Source organism: Heliangelus exortis, chromosome 3, assembly GCF_036169615.1.
Source record: "Heliangelus exortis chromosome 3, bHelExo1.hap1, whole genome shotgun sequence".
Classification (NCBI taxonomy): domain Eukaryota; kingdom Metazoa; phylum Chordata; class Aves; order Apodiformes; family Trochilidae; genus Heliangelus; species Heliangelus exortis.
The window spans coordinates 61,456,014-61,472,704 of NC_092424.1; the positions used below are offsets into that span (position 1 = coordinate 61,456,014).

Sequence of the window (16,691 nt, forward strand, 5' to 3'; positions counted from 1 at the left end):
TTAAAATAAATTAAAGGATTAAAAAGAAATAAATCTGAATTCAAATGGATAGTAGCTTAAAAACAAACAAACAAAAAAATCAACCCATCAAACTCCTCAGCAAATGAAAGAAACTTCATTTCATTCACCCTGCTTTAACTAGGCAGTAGCATTTGTCTCCAGAAGAAAATCAGTCAGTTGTCCTGTTGGGATGAATGCCTACTGGACAAGCTTCTTGAGAAGTACATTCCTTGGCAGACAAACTGCAAGTAGAGCATGGATTACATTCTTTGCTTAGAAATTTCTATAACTGTGGTGACTTAATTCTCTTAAACCATTCAGGAGTTATGTTTGAAACACAAACTATGCTCTCTCTTTTCAGAGGACACGCCCCATTTCCTGCAGATTATGTGTCACTTAGATAAGCCAGTCCCGCTGCCCTGGCAGGAATACCTCATGTCAGACCTCATTATTAAACAAACTAGTTCACCCTCTCAGTAACTGGCTTGATTTAAATGCTTAGCTGTGGAAATTGTACGTTATATCTCATTCTTCAATTGCGGGATAAAGCCTTCACTCAAAACCAGAAAATGCAGGCTACTCACTTTGTTGTAATGCTGAAAAGAGCACTGCACTACCGTGGAACTGTAGCAGTTAGGAGACTGAAAGCATAAATGTCATTAATCATAACTGGTATTTGCAATGGCAGTACAGATCAGGAAAGTGTAAGGTTGTTAGCCAGTTCTTTACAAGACTCCAATATACATGATTTTGTCTGGATGTCAAAATGTTGGCTCCCCTGCTCCATACATTCAGATGCAAAATGTTGGTCTTTTTTTTCTTTCAACTTCATTAAGAAACAAAGGCACTGTATTTAGATGCATCACTGAACACTTGTGTTGATTGAATTCTGTCCTTGGGTTTAAGTATAGTGTCCAGTAGAAAAAAATCCGACCCAGTTCTCTAAACTAAACAAAATACTCAGCAACAAAATTCTAGTACATATCTATAGTAACCGAGGGTTTCTGAACAGGATAAGGTCAACCCATTCTGTTTAGACATCTACCCCTTGCCAAATTTCTCTAAATCGGGGTGGAAAATAAGCAGAGGACAGTAGATTGAGTGATTCTTCTTCTCTGGAATCAGGTGGTTTGCAAAGAGCAGTCCTGAATTCTTCTTTTCAACGTTTTTTTGCACATTTAATTTAAATACTGCAGTTTAAAATATTTTTATAAGAATCAATGTTTCTGATATTCTGTAGACTGCAGAGTTGTATGTCAAACAGGGTGAATCAGTCATAACTTTAAAGTTCAGATGAAGGCAAAGGGTGACAGTTATGAAGAACATGATTAAGATTAATATAGATGAAGATTAATATAGATTAAGGCTGGTGTCACAAGCTGGTCTGAATTGCTACAAATATTAATAGAATGACACAAAAGGGAGTGGAAAAAGCTGTCAAAAATCAGGTATATTTGGACTGCAAGGTAAAAATAATTTCATTACCAGTCATAGCAGTCTTCAACCCTGTAGGAATTTTATATTCCTAGACATTCTACAGCAGATTCTTGTAACTTCAAATTATCATGGTAGTAGATAAAGATTATGAGCTAGTGGGTTGATTGTGGTGACAAGAGGAGATGGTAGTAGATTGTATGTGTGCTCATTATGCCAGTCTCCAACAGGTTAACAGTTAGATGAGGTGTAAAAAGAAAAAATTATAGGAGAGAGAAGCTAGCAAGCTCTAAAATTGCCTACCAGACACTCAGGAGAATTATAAAGCCTTTCAGTAACAAGCTGGAAGGAAGGGATTGTTATTCTTTTTTTTCTTAAGCATTTATTACACTCAGCAATAAATTGGTTTAAGTGACATAATGCTGGTGTCCAGCAATTAGCCTGCACTTCCAAATTAACACTGCTTTTGCCTCAGTGGTCCTTGACTTGACTAATTGGCATCTTTCCTATTTGTATTCTGTTGTGATAGCATGGTGACAGTGATTCAGCATGTACAACATAGGCATAAAAAAATAATTTAATGCTCCACTTACTCAGCAGCCGTGATTGACAGGCTCTTGGGTGACTGTTGCAGTAGTGCTGGTTGGAGTAGCACGTTGGCTGTTGCTTTGCAGTAACAGTGAAGCCAAGACAACTGTGCTAGCACAATATCTTTTTGAAAGGCAGAACATGGTAAAATTAATTATTGAATATGACTGACAGCTTGAACTGCATTGACCTCTAGATGGATATCTAGAATAAGAAAATGGAAAGTAAATAGTGGTGGCTTCTCCTGCAAGTGAAGAACTAACCCTGTACATTTGCATATGAATGAAAACTAGGTTTGTTGGGTTTACACCATCTGTTCTGTATAAAAAGAGATCAGTTGCTCACTAATTAATAACGTTTTAGGAAAAAAAAAACTCATTTTCAAATGAGAATAAGTTACTATCAACAACACCTAAAATTATTTTTCTGTTGCTGCTTCCAGTAAGCTGCTGGATTTGCCACCTTCTTCTGTTATCACTCATCCAGCTTTGCTGTCAACTAAAAATACTCTGGGATCATTTTTCAGAAGCATTTCTGTGTCATGGCATCAGGGGATAAACCAAAAGTAGTCAGAGGAAGTTTGCAAAAAGAAAAATATTTCTAAAATAAATTACCTTGTTATTTTGTGTTTTCCAGGTTTCTGCTTAGACAGGAAACACTAGCTGGCTGAAAGTAAAGCAGCAGGGTAATAGATTTCACAGCCTATTATTTTAGAAAGCACTTCCCCAGCTTGCCAGTGTTCCCTTTTGCCTGTTTCGCAGTAGACAAGAGGTGCTCGTGAGCTAAACCTAAAGACCTCTGCTCCTTTTGAGCAAAGGCAGCTCCAGGAACAAATGGTTTGCAGGATAAGGTCCCAGTTCCCAAAATGGCCTTTGCAAACCTTCATAGCCAGATGGTGCTAAGAAAAATAACTGATACCATGTGAATTCTATCCAGACAGAGCAAGTCGACATAAAAAGCCTTCCTTACCGTGATTTTCTTTTCTGAAAACTAACATTTTAAATAACTTAACAGGAAGAAAAGGAAAATAACAAAAAAACAAAAAACCCATGACTCTGGAAATTAATAACTTTGAACTGTATCTTCTAATTAATAGTTCACAATTGTTCCATTAGCAAATTGTTAACAGTGTTTTGCCCGTTTACTCAATAATACATTTTTTACTGTGTAGTTACATCAAGGGACAGTTCAATAGAAATCAAGTAGCTTAAAATTCATATAAATTTTTGTTGTATCAAATATTTGGAAAGAAACAGTCTAAGGTGTGCTGGAGGCAGAAAAAGGATTCCTTGCACAGGATGAGGTATTACATTTTGATAGTTACTTGACATTAGCTTTTGAAAAATTGAGAAGTTTTGTAGCTATATTTAGTCAGGTTTTTCAGGTGGCTGAGTGAATTATATAAGAAAATTTATTTGAAGTTCATAGGTGGTAAAAAATCATAGTCATTGGGTATCTAACTGGAAAATTAAATAGTTTGTTTGCCACTTTCCCACCATTTTTAGAGTTCTAAGTACCTTTAAAAATGGTTTCAGATTTTCTGTAAGGTTTTAATGTCAGTTTAATTCTTTTTTGCCTGCCTGTGCTAATTTTTTATGCATCCAGGAAGGAAACAAGCTTTTCTATGTTTTCAGTAAGTGTTCTTAAATTTTTATGAAGGAAATTAAGCCAAATTACCTAACAAATTTCTAAGTGATTAAGGAAAACATTCCTGTGCAATTGAAGGCCCAAACTTGGATATTTGGAGTAAAAAAACCAAAAACCAAAAAACATGCTGGAATTGATTCATTGGCAGGACAAGAGACAAACAGCAGATACATTATATGGTAATATAATTGTTGTTTTGGGGGTTTATGCTACTTCATGAATTTTTGTTTCAACCAACAATTATCATGTGTGTTATGTGGCAGGTATATATCACTGTATGATATATACATAGTATGATGTATGGCTTGGTATATATTGACTTTGTGAAAGAGGTGGAGCTCCAGCAAAGTGTGACATACAGCTGTTACTCGAATTTACCATATAAAAACAGCATTGGAAAGGTAAGTGCATGGTCTGTGACCCAGACTGCCATTCCAGGCTTTACTGGTTGCAGGATGTGGGCTGAGGGAAGGTGGGTTCAGGCAGGGGCAGAGAGAGAGGATGCATTTTGATGCATGTTTTATCTGTATGTGGGGAAGTGCACATGGACGCACATAGGTATGAAAGTAACTGTATGGATATGCATGTAGACACGCATATATAAAAAAATTCTAAGTGAGTATGGTCATTATTGCTTGCAGTTTTCAATTCTTTGTCATCAGAGGTGATAATGGCTCTATCTCTGTTCACAATCTGAGTCTCTCCTCTGTGCTTACTCTGTATTTAATACCGACTGCGTGTCCTACATTTGGTCACTTCATTTCATATAGTGATAAGTATGCTGCCTGACTTGGAAGACTGAAATTTTTATGTACAGGAGAAGGGAATAGAAGCTTTAATGATATCCATAGAAAACTCTTGTTTTGCTTGTTCACACTATTCCAACTTAAGCATTTTGCGTAATATTCAAAACATCCTAAGCTCTCAAATATATTGTATGTAAACAAAACCATAAAAAGATGTTTATGACTTTGCATTTGAGAGAAATGAAAAATGTATCATCTAAGCAAACTGGTGATTTATACTCAAATGTTTGTGAATGCTCTTTTTTCATAGTGTTTAATGGTTAGGTTCACTGTTAAGGTGGTTAAAAGGTATATACGTGTGTGTGTAAATACACGTTGAATATTGTCTCCCAGGGCTTAGTTTGGGGTGGGAGTGTTGATCTGCTGGAAGGTAGGAAAGCTCTGTAAAGGGACCTGGACATGGTGGGTCAATGGGCCAAGGGCAGTTGTATCAGGTTCAATAAGGCCAAGTGCTGGGTCCTGCACTTCGGTCACAACAACCCCATAACAACCCCATGCAATGCTACAGGCTTGTGTTAAGTGTTGCTGGAAAGCTGTCAGGCAAAAAAGGACCTGGGGGTGCTGGTTAACAGCTGGCTGAGTGTGAGCCAGCAGTGTGTCCAGGTGGCCAAGAAGGCCAACAGCATCCTGGCTTGTATCAGAAATGGTGTAGCCAGGAGGAGAAGGAAAGTGATTGTTCTCCTGTACATGGCATTGGTGTGGCTGGACCTCGAGTACCCTGTTCAGTTCTGGGCCCCTCACTACAAGGACATTGAGTTGCTGGGGTGAGTTCAGAGAAGGGCAACCAAGCTGGTGAAGGGTACAGAGAAGTCATACAAGGAGAGGCTGAGAGAACTGAGATTGTTTCATTTGGAGAAGGGGAGGCTGAGGGGGAGGATTTATTGCTTTCTACAATTACCTGAAGGGAGGTTGTAGGGAGGTGGTTGCTGGCCTCTTTTCCCAAGTAACAATAAAACTAGTGGAAATGGCCTGAAATTGCACCAGGGGAGGTTTCGACCAGATATCAGGAAGAATTTATTTACTGAAACAGTAGTCAGGCACTGGAACAGGCTGCCCAAGGAGGTGGTGGAGTCACCATCCCTGGAGGTATTAAAAAAATCTGTGGATGTGGCACTTCAGGACATGCTTTAGTGGGCATGGTGGTTTTTTCTGGGTTGAAAGTTGGGCTCGGTGATCCAAGAAGTCTTTGCTAACCCTGAAAATTCTGTGGTTCCCTGTTAATACACTCTTTATAATATAATTGTTACTGGTTTAGATAATGAGCCTTCCATTCAAATTTAATATATCCATGCCACTAATATTTAAGACAAAAGTTAATTTTTTCCCCATCACTATTAATTTTATAATTGACTTTACAAAGTTAATCTTCACCATTGTCATCCTGGACAGGTTTCCTAGGAATCTTCTACTGTCAGGCTTTCCCTCTGTTTACTCCTTCAGTCTGATGCTTGTTGACATGCTGATTCATGTTTTACAACAAAAGATAGGTTTTGTTCATCTGGAGCAATCAGCTTAAAGAGGTCATGCCAGCTTTCCCTCTCTCCTAGAATATATCTCCTTTTAATTTAAACTCAGAGGAACAAAAAAAAGAGGAAAGAAAAAAAAAAATTTCTGCAGTAAGCTGAACTGGAGAAATCAATGGGATTTATTATCAAGGGATGTCTAATCTCCAGAGTTAATACAAGACTTCACAGCTATTGATTACATGCTGAGGATGCACAAACTGTTTATCATGCATGGAGGCAACAGAGTAAATATACTATCAAGAGGGAATGGGCAAATAATTGTTAGTAGTGCAGTTATATTAATCTCTTTACTGTACCTCTGAAGCAGAGACAGCTGTATTTTCCATCCAAAAAGATACATCCTAAAATACATTGAGTAGCCCCTCATTGCTACTGAAGCTAATGTAGTACAACTGATTATCTGTAAAATAATTTAGATGTTTTCTTCATTTCCCTGAGGTGTGTGGTCAATAAGAAAGGGCTTAATAAGTCAGTCACTAGATAAAGCGAAAAGAAAAAAACCCCATAGATTTTCATGCAATTGCATTATAAACTTTGTTTACAACAAAATAAATTTGTAGTGCTAATACAGTATAAATGCCATTGTTTCATTTAATCTGGGTTCATATTTCACATGGTAAATAGGTGGACATACTAATTACAGAAAATGTGTTCTTTTTGTGTCTGCATCCATATTTGGTTTGTATACTCTGTTACACAGCTGAGAAAATAGATGGCCAGTAATCTCTTCGGTTTTTATTGTGGGAATATGTACCTGTTAATTTTTCATTTTCTGTCAGACTGCTAAAATCAAATTGTATGAGTTCTGTCAACTTTGATTTTTCTTTCTTTGATTTTCATTATTTCGTAATGCTTCTAAGTTTTAAAGTACTGAAGGCCTGAGGTTTCAGATTTGGCTGCCAACAGTCAGGTCTCTAAACTGTTAACTTAGAATAAGATTTGAAAAAAAGCAGCAAGCCATGAACCTCACTTAAACTTTTCAACCTGGATTTATCTACATGTATGGATTTGTATGATCTGAAAATGAGGGAACGTGAATACTCTGTTAGTCTGTAATAATAATTCACTCCAATAACAACTTAAAAAGTCTACACTGATCTAGTTGGTAGTATGTGATTGTGTGGGTTTGTCTGGGAATGCACATAACTAGGTATAAAAGAGTCCCTGACTGAAGATCAGTAGCTCATGAACTGTCATTAAGCAGTTGTTAGAGGATTGAGGTCAACGCTTTTAATTGATTTTTGCCTTTAACTCTAAGCTAACCTTTAACTCCACTTAGAAACAGTCAAAGATTTGCCAGAGTTACAGGCAAGAGACTTAAATAGAAACTATAAAAATATTCTGTCATAAGGAAATACTAGTTCAGGGAAGTAAGGCTGAAGTGCATGGCATTCTTTGGATGTCTAAATAAATTGGATCCTCGTGTATAACCATCACATTGTTACATAGTGGAGTTACTAGGAATTAGTCTGAACTAAATTCTTTTGAATTTATAGATAAATAATCTTTAAAACACAGGGTTTTCATCGTTGATACTCCAGAATGCATCATGCCTATTCTAGGACAGTTCACCTTAGCTATGGATTTTTGTTGGCTTTGTTCAGAACTTAATAATAGGATGCTAATAAGAGCTTATAATGTGAGGGAACATAAAAAGCTGAGAACCTTTGTTTATTGTTCTCTTACTGCACATTTGACAGCTATTCTGGTTTGGGTTGTACTTCCTCTAGTGGTATTCTCTATTACCATTCTTCCCTGCTCTTATCAGGGGTCTTTTTAGAAGAATTCTTTACAGCAGTAAGATTGTAACACTGGGATTGTTTTGAATTTTGTGAACATCTTGTGAACATATTGTTTTTTGGGGACCTTATATGAACCAAGGCAGCAACAAGAGCCACAGTGACATCTTAGAATAATCCTCTCTTTATTTCCCACATGCCAAGGACAGACCTATCCTGGAAAGGTCACGAGGAGTCAAAGGACAGAGAGGCTCATATTCACATAAAGAAAAGTGTGGGGAATTCCAGTGGCTGTTCAGTCTGAGAATATTAGCAGAAGAGTGAGAACATTTTTTTTCTGTCATTTTTGTTTCAAAATGTAAAAGCGTGATAATTAAAGGAGCCTCTCTGAGAAACATTTTGTTTTATATTTCAGGGTTACTATACTTGAACAAAATGTTCTCTACTTTTTTAACAATCGTCATACGTTCACTTTTGTGTGTCAGAGTTCTTATTTAATATAAGCCTCACATTTCGCTACAGTTTTCTCAAGTCTTCTGCAAATGTATGTGTTGCCCCACCCTTCAAGTCCAATTGGTTTTTACCTCCTGTGTTACCAATAAAGGTGACTTAGGTCACGCAAACTTGATTCGAATTTGAGTCAGTGTGGTTAAAGCAAAAATTTGAAGTCCGCTCCTCAGTGCAATGCCATACCAGAAACAGTTTAAGCAGGGAAGAGGATCTGAACCAACCCCAAGTAAAACAAGTGTATAAACAGACAGTAATTAGATAGTATACAGTGGTGTTCATGAAGCATTGTCTTTATCTGAAATATTTGTGCTTTAAAATCTGTCTGACTTTTCCATGTCATGAAAATAAATGAGTATTCTTTCTGCTGATCAGAAGATCTAAACCCTCCCCCTGCCTTGCCAGGTAAATGGAAATGAAACTGCCTTGAAATTAACATTTACAATTCCTGAGGAAAGGCAGCAAAAGCAAAGGACTTGTCATGTTTTACTAGTCTCATTTTATAGGATTTTTGTCACAACTCAGGATATCTGGTTTTTCCTGATTGGCAGCAGGATAATATGTATTATTATTAAAAATAGGTTCTGAGTAAATACATGCCCTTACCTTGCTGTTTCTGCAGTTGTGAAGGCTTTTGTTTTCACTACCATCTCTGTGTAAGTGAAGTTAATCTCAGCAAAGAGGCTCTGATATTGATGTGTTGAATCACGTGTTGCTTATCAAGTGCTGAAGAAATTGAATTTCATTTTATCTGTTATCTGGACCATCTTATTAAATTATCCAGCAGTTGAGAGGTGGTATGGGGTCAACAGGTTCTGTCTCTTTTGCCATTTATTCCTGAATTATTAACCAGTGGAGAATTACTAAAGCTGTCCTAAATTTTATCCCATAAAGTTGTGTTAAATTTTCTTGATCCATAAATGGTTGTGAGTGTCAAGTGCATGTAATTCTTTTACTTAATGCAGTTTATGGATAAAGAATGAGGACTTAGTGATCTGCATAAGTGTAGAGATGTCCTCTTTTTTGTTTTTTGGTTTTGGTTTTTGTTGTTTGGTTGTTTTTATTCCCCTGTTCTTTTGAAGTTGTCCTAGTTTTAAGTGGCTCAGTGAGAGTAAAAACAGTGGAGTCAGATGATGGATCTGGGTCATCTTGGTTATATTCATTTGCCAAGACATAAAGGGAGGACGATGATGAGGAAGGTAGTGGAGTTGGGTATTGCCAGGCATTGAAAGCTAAGGGCAGAGAGAGAAGCTGGCCCTAAGGAGAGGTGGAGGTTGTGGCAGCAGCCTGTGGGCAGGAAGGGTTTGAAGAAGGGAGCCCTCAGCAGAGGGACTAAGGAAGATACAAAAGTCGACCCAGCCACCACCACCACCATCAGATTGCCTTTTTGCCATATTTCTTTTGGAAGAAGTGACTCTGCAAGTCAGGATGTTCACATTTAAGAGGTTGATGCAGTCACAGTGTATTGAAATTTCTGCAATAGCAGAGGCCCGGAGTACTTTCTGCTGCCACGAGAAGGAACTACCTCCAGTGTTAAATGTATTTTCTGCTGGAGAAAAAGGCTTGGAAAAAAAATGGAGTGACTCCCCAGTTTTAATCCTATATTTAAGATTTAATGGGAAAAGAAAGTACTGTTTCAATCAAGGTACCAGCTCTCAATCAATAAATCTTTCCAAATTAATAAGCCAACCTATTGTTTCTCAAATCCCTTTTCCTTATGCTGAGATACTAATTTATTGTATGGGCACTGTTACACTTTTTCAAACTTGTTCTGAGAAAATCTGCAAAAAACTATTAAAAATAACTAGACTTGAGGAATAGAGTTAGCACTTCAGTTGAAGCACAGGCTAATAAGGTGTAGGTGATCTCTGCATTGCTGCTGCTAGCTGGTGCTGTCTGATGGCCAGAGCACTGCTGACCTAGGAGCTGGGTACCCTTCAGCTTTCTTATGGCCCCGGCGGTAAATCACCTTGTAGCTTTGAACAAGCTATTAACCTTTTTTGTGTCTCTTTCTCCTCCCAGAAAAGAAAGAAAACCACTTAACTCTCTCATGGGGGTAATTGGAAGATTAATGTTTGGAAAATATTAAGTGCTTTCTGCTATTACTACTTGAAACCCCAGTTGATACGTTAAGCAATTAACAGAGATTTTGGGAGCATCTTATTTCTTCCCTCTTTGGCATAGGGTGTCAATCTGACATGAATAATTTAACAAAAAGTGAGAAATCCTGTATTTTGTATAAAAGTTCTGGATTTGACTGAAGGAGGAAAGGTGAGAAAACAGCAACTGGGTAGACAAGAAGTAAATTGAGTTACTGGGATTAACAGTACTGAAAAAGTATCCAGAGATCAGAAGACAATGCATAAAGTGAAATGAAATCCCAGTAGGATTAAGAAAATTTTTCAGTAAAATGCAAGCCTTAAAGGGTGATGAGGAAAAGGTAAAGTGGTAGATGGTTACTTTTTGCCCCATCAAGGACAAAGTTATTTGTAATGAGATGCTTAGATTTTTGGGAAGCCTACTCAAAAATTTGCTACTGTTTTATCTGAGAAAAATAATTATTCAAAGATTGCTTTCTACTGAGGTGGTACAGATGGAGGCTTTGTGGTATGGTAGTTTAAAACAATTGGTCTGTCCCTCTAGAGATCTCAAAGATGAAAGTTGCCCAGAAGTGAGAGTAGAATTGTGGTTTTAAAGCATCATTTTAGGAGCAGTGGGACAGTTGGCAGAGTTTACCAAAGCTGTTGAGAGACTCTGCAGACTTTAATTACCATCTCAATATTGCAGAAGTTGTTTAATTTCTGCCAAAAAAAGGGAATAGTTGTGAGAAAAAGCAAGATCACACTCTGTCTTTCATTCTTTTCTTTTTGACAGGTGGATAAAGGATGCTTTTCAGTATCTCCTCTGATACTGTGACACATTTGCAAAATTTGCATAGAATTGTAAAAGTATTTTGCTTTAAGATTAAAAAAGCTTTTATTTTATTTTGTTCTTTTTGAAAGTGCTGTACATCACAGTGTAAATGCAGTTTTAGTCGTCTTTTAAAAGAAATAAGATGAAAAAAATTAAGTGCATGTTCTATTACTAATTAGTTGGCTTCAGACATAAGTGGTTTCATCCTTCCATGGCCAGACAATATGTATTATGTTGTGTTTGGTTTAGAGGTTCCAGTTAATTTTAAATTCAGGTTTAATTTCATCTCTGGTTTGAGTAGTTGAAGGCATAACCTGGATTTCCAGAGTAAAGAGGAAATTATTCAAATCAGCAGAATCAGTCTATTTGAGAAGGTTGTAGCTGTTCTCTTCCTCTGTAACATCTACATGTGTTTGGATTTTTTTCTTGGTGCTTGCAGCAGCCAAGGAAATACTGATTCTTTGGTGACTATTACCAGCACCTTCAGAAGATCTAACCTGTAGCTACATTTTTGTTTTGTTTTGTTGGGTTTTGTTGTTTTTTTTTTAATATAATGACTGCCTCACACCTGTCTCTACTTTTTAAATCACTGGCCATTGTTTAGTCTACAAAAGCCCCTTTTTTCCTGTTTCTCTTCAAGTATCTTATCTCTGAAGGACCCTTCAGTGCTATCTTTCAGCTTCAGCTCTCTATTGTCACAGTATACAATATGTTCACAAAGCTACTGCCCAGGAAGTCCACTTACTCATTTGTAATTTTTGCCATATGTATGATAAATTGGTACTCAAGGGCAAAGGGAACACAATAGTTCAAAATCCAGAAAGGAAAGAACAGACCATGGAAACAAATAGCCACAATTTTTAATCCTTAACACTCATCATGTTACTAGGACTATCTTTATGTAATATTTAGAATTCGATTGTTTTGGTGTTTGAAACTAAATGTTTGCAGTTTGTCTGGCAAAGTGTATGCTGAATGGATTACACTGATTCACATTTCCTTATTTGATTCTACCATCTGTGCTTTTGGCTGGTTGGTAGCCTGGTTGGTACTCTCGTTTTATAAATGCAAGTTACAAAAACTGTTATGCATAGAAAGAGAAGTCCTATATTTCAGTTCCCTGAATAATCTCAGCTGTTTTGACCTCAGACCAACAAGGACATGAGGGTGAAGCTGTGCCTACAGCAGGCTTTTTTTCCTCTGCTAAAGGAGGATGTACTAGCAGGTTATAAAGATTCCCTTGGTATATTTCCAGTGAGAAACTCCAGTATATATAGTCATGGTCATGATTTTCATTGTGTAATCATTTTAATTAAGTTCAATGATAGAAGTTAGTTTTGCATGAGGAATGAATGCACTAGAGAGACAATGAAAGATTGATGACAGCTTTGGGAGCATCATATACTCAGCTGGTGGAAATGCATATGTGGAGAGCAGCTGAGCTTGGCTAGCAGGTCAGAGATTGCCAGCTCAGAGCAACGGTCAGGCAAAGTTTTGGGGATCTAAAAGAAGCAGGATACAATGGGAATATCTGAAAATATTTTTGTAGTATTTCTGAGGCTTTTTACTTGAATGTATAGTTTTGTTACAAAAATAAAAAGCATTAATTAATATCAGCATCATTTTTGTAACTGCTAGCTTAGCAAGGTAATTAGTGTAATTAGTATACAACATTACTTGGTGGTATGATAAATTCTAGTGTAGTGGATGTTGACTCTTTATCACTATGATGTATTATCTAATTTACACAGGTAAAAAAAAAAAAAAAGGTAATGGGAAAATCAAGATGAGAAGCCAGTAGTGACAGCTGGGTGGTGGCCTTTTGGTCACCTTTCTTGCAACTACTGCCTGTATTAATTGCTTGGAACCACACTACTGTTAATTAACCATTCTTGTTCTTGCTTTTGCTAAGTCTTAATCACTGCTTGGAACTTGCCAAGAGAGGCTAAAGAAGCATGAAATAAAAACCTAGACACTGTGGCAGGTTGTTTTTGTTTTTTTTTCCTTCAGGGTACCTGTACTGTGGGTAGCACTTCCAGTAGTAACTCTGTGCATTGTGTATCAGCTTTGCTTTCACATGCCTGGAGGCATCATCTACCAGTTCTAGTTCAGTGCAAGGATGAAGAATGTTAATGATATTTTTCTCTGTTACACTTTGTTTTGTAGAACCTATGAGAACACCGAAAACTCTAAAGATTGCTGAGATCCAGGCCAGACACATTGCTGTGGATTGGGAATCTCTGGGTTACAACATCACTCGTTGCCACACATTCAATGTCACTATCTGCTACCATTACTTCTGCGGACACAACGAGAGCAAAGCAGACTGCTTGGACATGGACCCCAAAGCACCCCAGCATGTCGTGGATCACCTGCCTCCCTACACAAATGTCAGCCTCAAAATGATCTTAACCAACCCAGAAGGGAGGAAGGAGAGTGAGGAGACCATTATCCAGACAGATGAAGACGGTATGTGTAAATGCTCTTAAGGATATGACATCCAGGTCCACTCTAAACAGGTGGAAGGAAATAGTGTGTAACAATATGTGTAACATGTGGTGGGAGTTCTCTTCTATAAATGTATTAATTAGCCCTAAAACAGTAGCTTGAAGAGTATTGTAGCTGTCAGCCTGCTTATATAGCCAAAAATGTCTGTGTAGTGCAAGACAAGGTGTCTCTTGCAAGAAAAAAGGTGGCTTTCCAGTCATTTCAAAAATGTGCTAAAAAGGTGACAAGAAGCACGTGGTGGTATTAGGTGAAGGTTTCTTTACAGTAGTAAGTGTGCTATTTGAAAATCTATTTAATTCCGTGATTTTATATTTAAATATCATGTTCAATGCTAAAAGACACTAATCAAGATTTAAAACTTTTCAACAAATGTCTTTGAGAAGTAATTTGTGTTGAAGGTTACAGTATATAGTATCTGTTAACTGTTTGAAAGCCACCCAATAGATTAAAGTACTATTTTGACCACTTGGGAGTTGGCATTGATGATCCTTATGGGTCCATTCTAACTCAAAATATTCTGATTCTATAATTCTTCTTTAAATGATCCCAGTGAGGTTTCATTGACAAGACAGTTGAACTTTCCTTAATCAGGAACAAATAAAGAATAGGTGCAGATGTTAATGGTGACATTCAGTGGGTAGGCTATGAATCTTGGTTTGAAAAAGATTAAAATGAAATTAGGTATCTTTCCCTAAAATGTGATAGTAAAGAGCAATTTTAGATTTATTTTCTTCTATTTATATTTCATTAAACTATTGACAATAAAATGAAAGATAACTGCTTTCAGTTACAAAAAAACAACGTACTTGGAGTAACATGAGTGTAAATACATAAGATAGAACTGAAAAAGCGTGCTTGCATGTAAAATAGAGGAGAGAGTATAGCTTTATATATGGATAACAGTAAAAGTAAGAATCTGGAAACCAGTCTTTTTTGCCATGTGCTTTGACTTTTGCAAGAAGTAGAAGAGGAATGTTAACTGTTTCAATAAATAAGAGAGAACAGCTTATTAAATAGGTAGAATATGAGGCACTGAAGAGAACTATAGAGGTATAGATGCATCACGTGAAGATTTTTTTTAAAGTACAGAGTTAGAATATTTTGTGAAATTCAAATTTTAGCATTACTTTTTTTTTTGTAAATGTAATCCATGATGATTTCTTTATCTGTGTTCACATTATAGATACTTGTGGTTGCTATTTTCCTTGAGCTTTACAAAAGAAAAGAAGAAAAAAATAGTATTAGTATTGTTATTTCCAATACATTCTTTTCTTCCTTTATGTGAGTTTTCAAGAAAGGTTATGGTGTCTGATAACCTTTACCTAGACAGATGTGTGGAGATAGTGTCTGGTTGCTATAGTGGTGCTTGTCATGAGTAGAGTCAAGTGCATATATTTTGTCTTTTGGTTTTGCTGTGGATTATTCTTGGAAAATTATACACACAGGCAGGCTTTGTTCTGAAGCTAGCCTGCCAGTGTGCTATCAGTGAAGTTGTTTAGACTCAAATTTGGTGTCTTAAGTACCACAGCATACATTAAGCTTCTCCCAGTGAACAAAATTTGCTAAAGTAAACTGTGTATTTAGATGCACTGTTGGTAATAATGCTTGTGACCTGAAAATTGCCTCTTACAAACTCTGCTCAATGGTACTATTAAAAGTGAAATGCAGATATTTTATTTTTTTTTAATGGTGTGTTACTGATTGACTTGAAAGTCTATGTCCATTTTGTCATGTATTTCAAAATAGAATGTGCAAGCAATGTGCAATCTGGAGGGCTTTCAGCCTTTTCAGAGGATCAAAGGTGTGTTCACACCTGCAGCTCTCCTTGAGCTCTCACAGCAACAGTAAATTGAGTTCTGTAGGTGACTGTGGATGCTGCTAATTTTGTCAGATGTCCAAGTGAGCAAGTATCTGTCTGAAACTGTTTAAAACAGGTTGCAGCCTAAAGCAGGACTCGGACCAAGAGGATGAGGGCTGCAGGAAGATGAATTGAGTTTGTGCACCACAAAATTCACATGTTGTCAGAAGTGGCCTTGTTGCTGTTATGTTTTTTGCAGGCTTTGTAGAATGAGCATAATGTTAATTACATAGTGGGGGCATTGTGGTCAGTGCATGTATTTATGAGAAAGAAGATAGGGGGATCACAGTATTTTCCTACATTTTTGCAGATAACATTAATAAGAAATAGCTCCTGCTTACATGATTACCTAAAACTGTGCACTTCTATTTTGCACTTTTCATGAATAGAAACTTTGAAAACTCCAGATGACAACAAATAATTATCTTTGTTAGCTTTCTTGTAGTGCAGTGTTCTTCCCAATGCCATTCTTCCTTACAAGAATCTGCTAATTAATTAAAAATTAATTAAAAACAGTGTAGACTGTTGAAGTGAAAGGTGCCCACTCCACGTTTTCTTTTGTCTTCAGTATTTCACCCTCTTCTTCTGTTGTTTTATCCATCTTTTTCATGCTTCCAGCTCCCTGTCTGTTTCTCTTCTTTATTTGATGTTTTGGTTTAATCTTTCCCTTCATCTCTTTTCTTCTATCACTTCACCTCCTTCCTTCCTCTAGGAGCTTTACACATATTTGAACTTCTGGGATTCCTTAAGAGCAGAGTATCTCAGACTTCTGGGGGGCTCTGGTGTGAGATAGTGAGGATCTCTGATTCTCTTTCACAGAGCTACACATTTATGCAGGGCTGCTAGCTGGGCCAGACCTCCCAGAGTGATGATTGACAGCCAAGCAGTATACCAAGTACCAGGAGCAAAATTAACTCAGGAAGCAATTAGTAGAAGAACCAGGGTTAAGTTTCAGAAGTTGTGCATCAGACCTTGGGAGCTGTGGCTGGCAAAATGGAGAAAGTTTTAATAGCTTGTAATTCAGTATCTACAAGAAAGCAAAACTGGGAATATCTGTCTGAAAATAACCTCCTTTCTGAGTAGAGCTAGATCTGAGTACTTGGTGGATTTGAGTATTTCTGTTTAACTTGAGTAGATGGAATTAATCTTTAAAGTGTATTATAAT

At 37.0% G+C, this 16,691-nt stretch overlaps 1 protein-coding gene across 6 annotated transcripts in view; it reads left to right on the forward strand.

Moving 5' to 3' along the window:
- PTPRK (protein tyrosine phosphatase receptor type K) overlaps nucleotides 1-16,691 on the forward strand; it is a 389,642-nt gene that overhangs the window by 284,965 nt on the left and 87,986 nt on the right. For all 6 annotated transcript variants that reach the window (XM_071740971.1, XM_071740972.1, XM_071740974.1 and 3 more), the window contains exon 8: nucleotides 13,327-13,629. In XM_071740971.1, coding sequence (XP_071597072.1) covers nucleotides 13,327-13,629 — 303 coding nt within the window. The remainder of the gene's footprint in view (nucleotides 1-13,326; nucleotides 13,630-16,691) is intronic.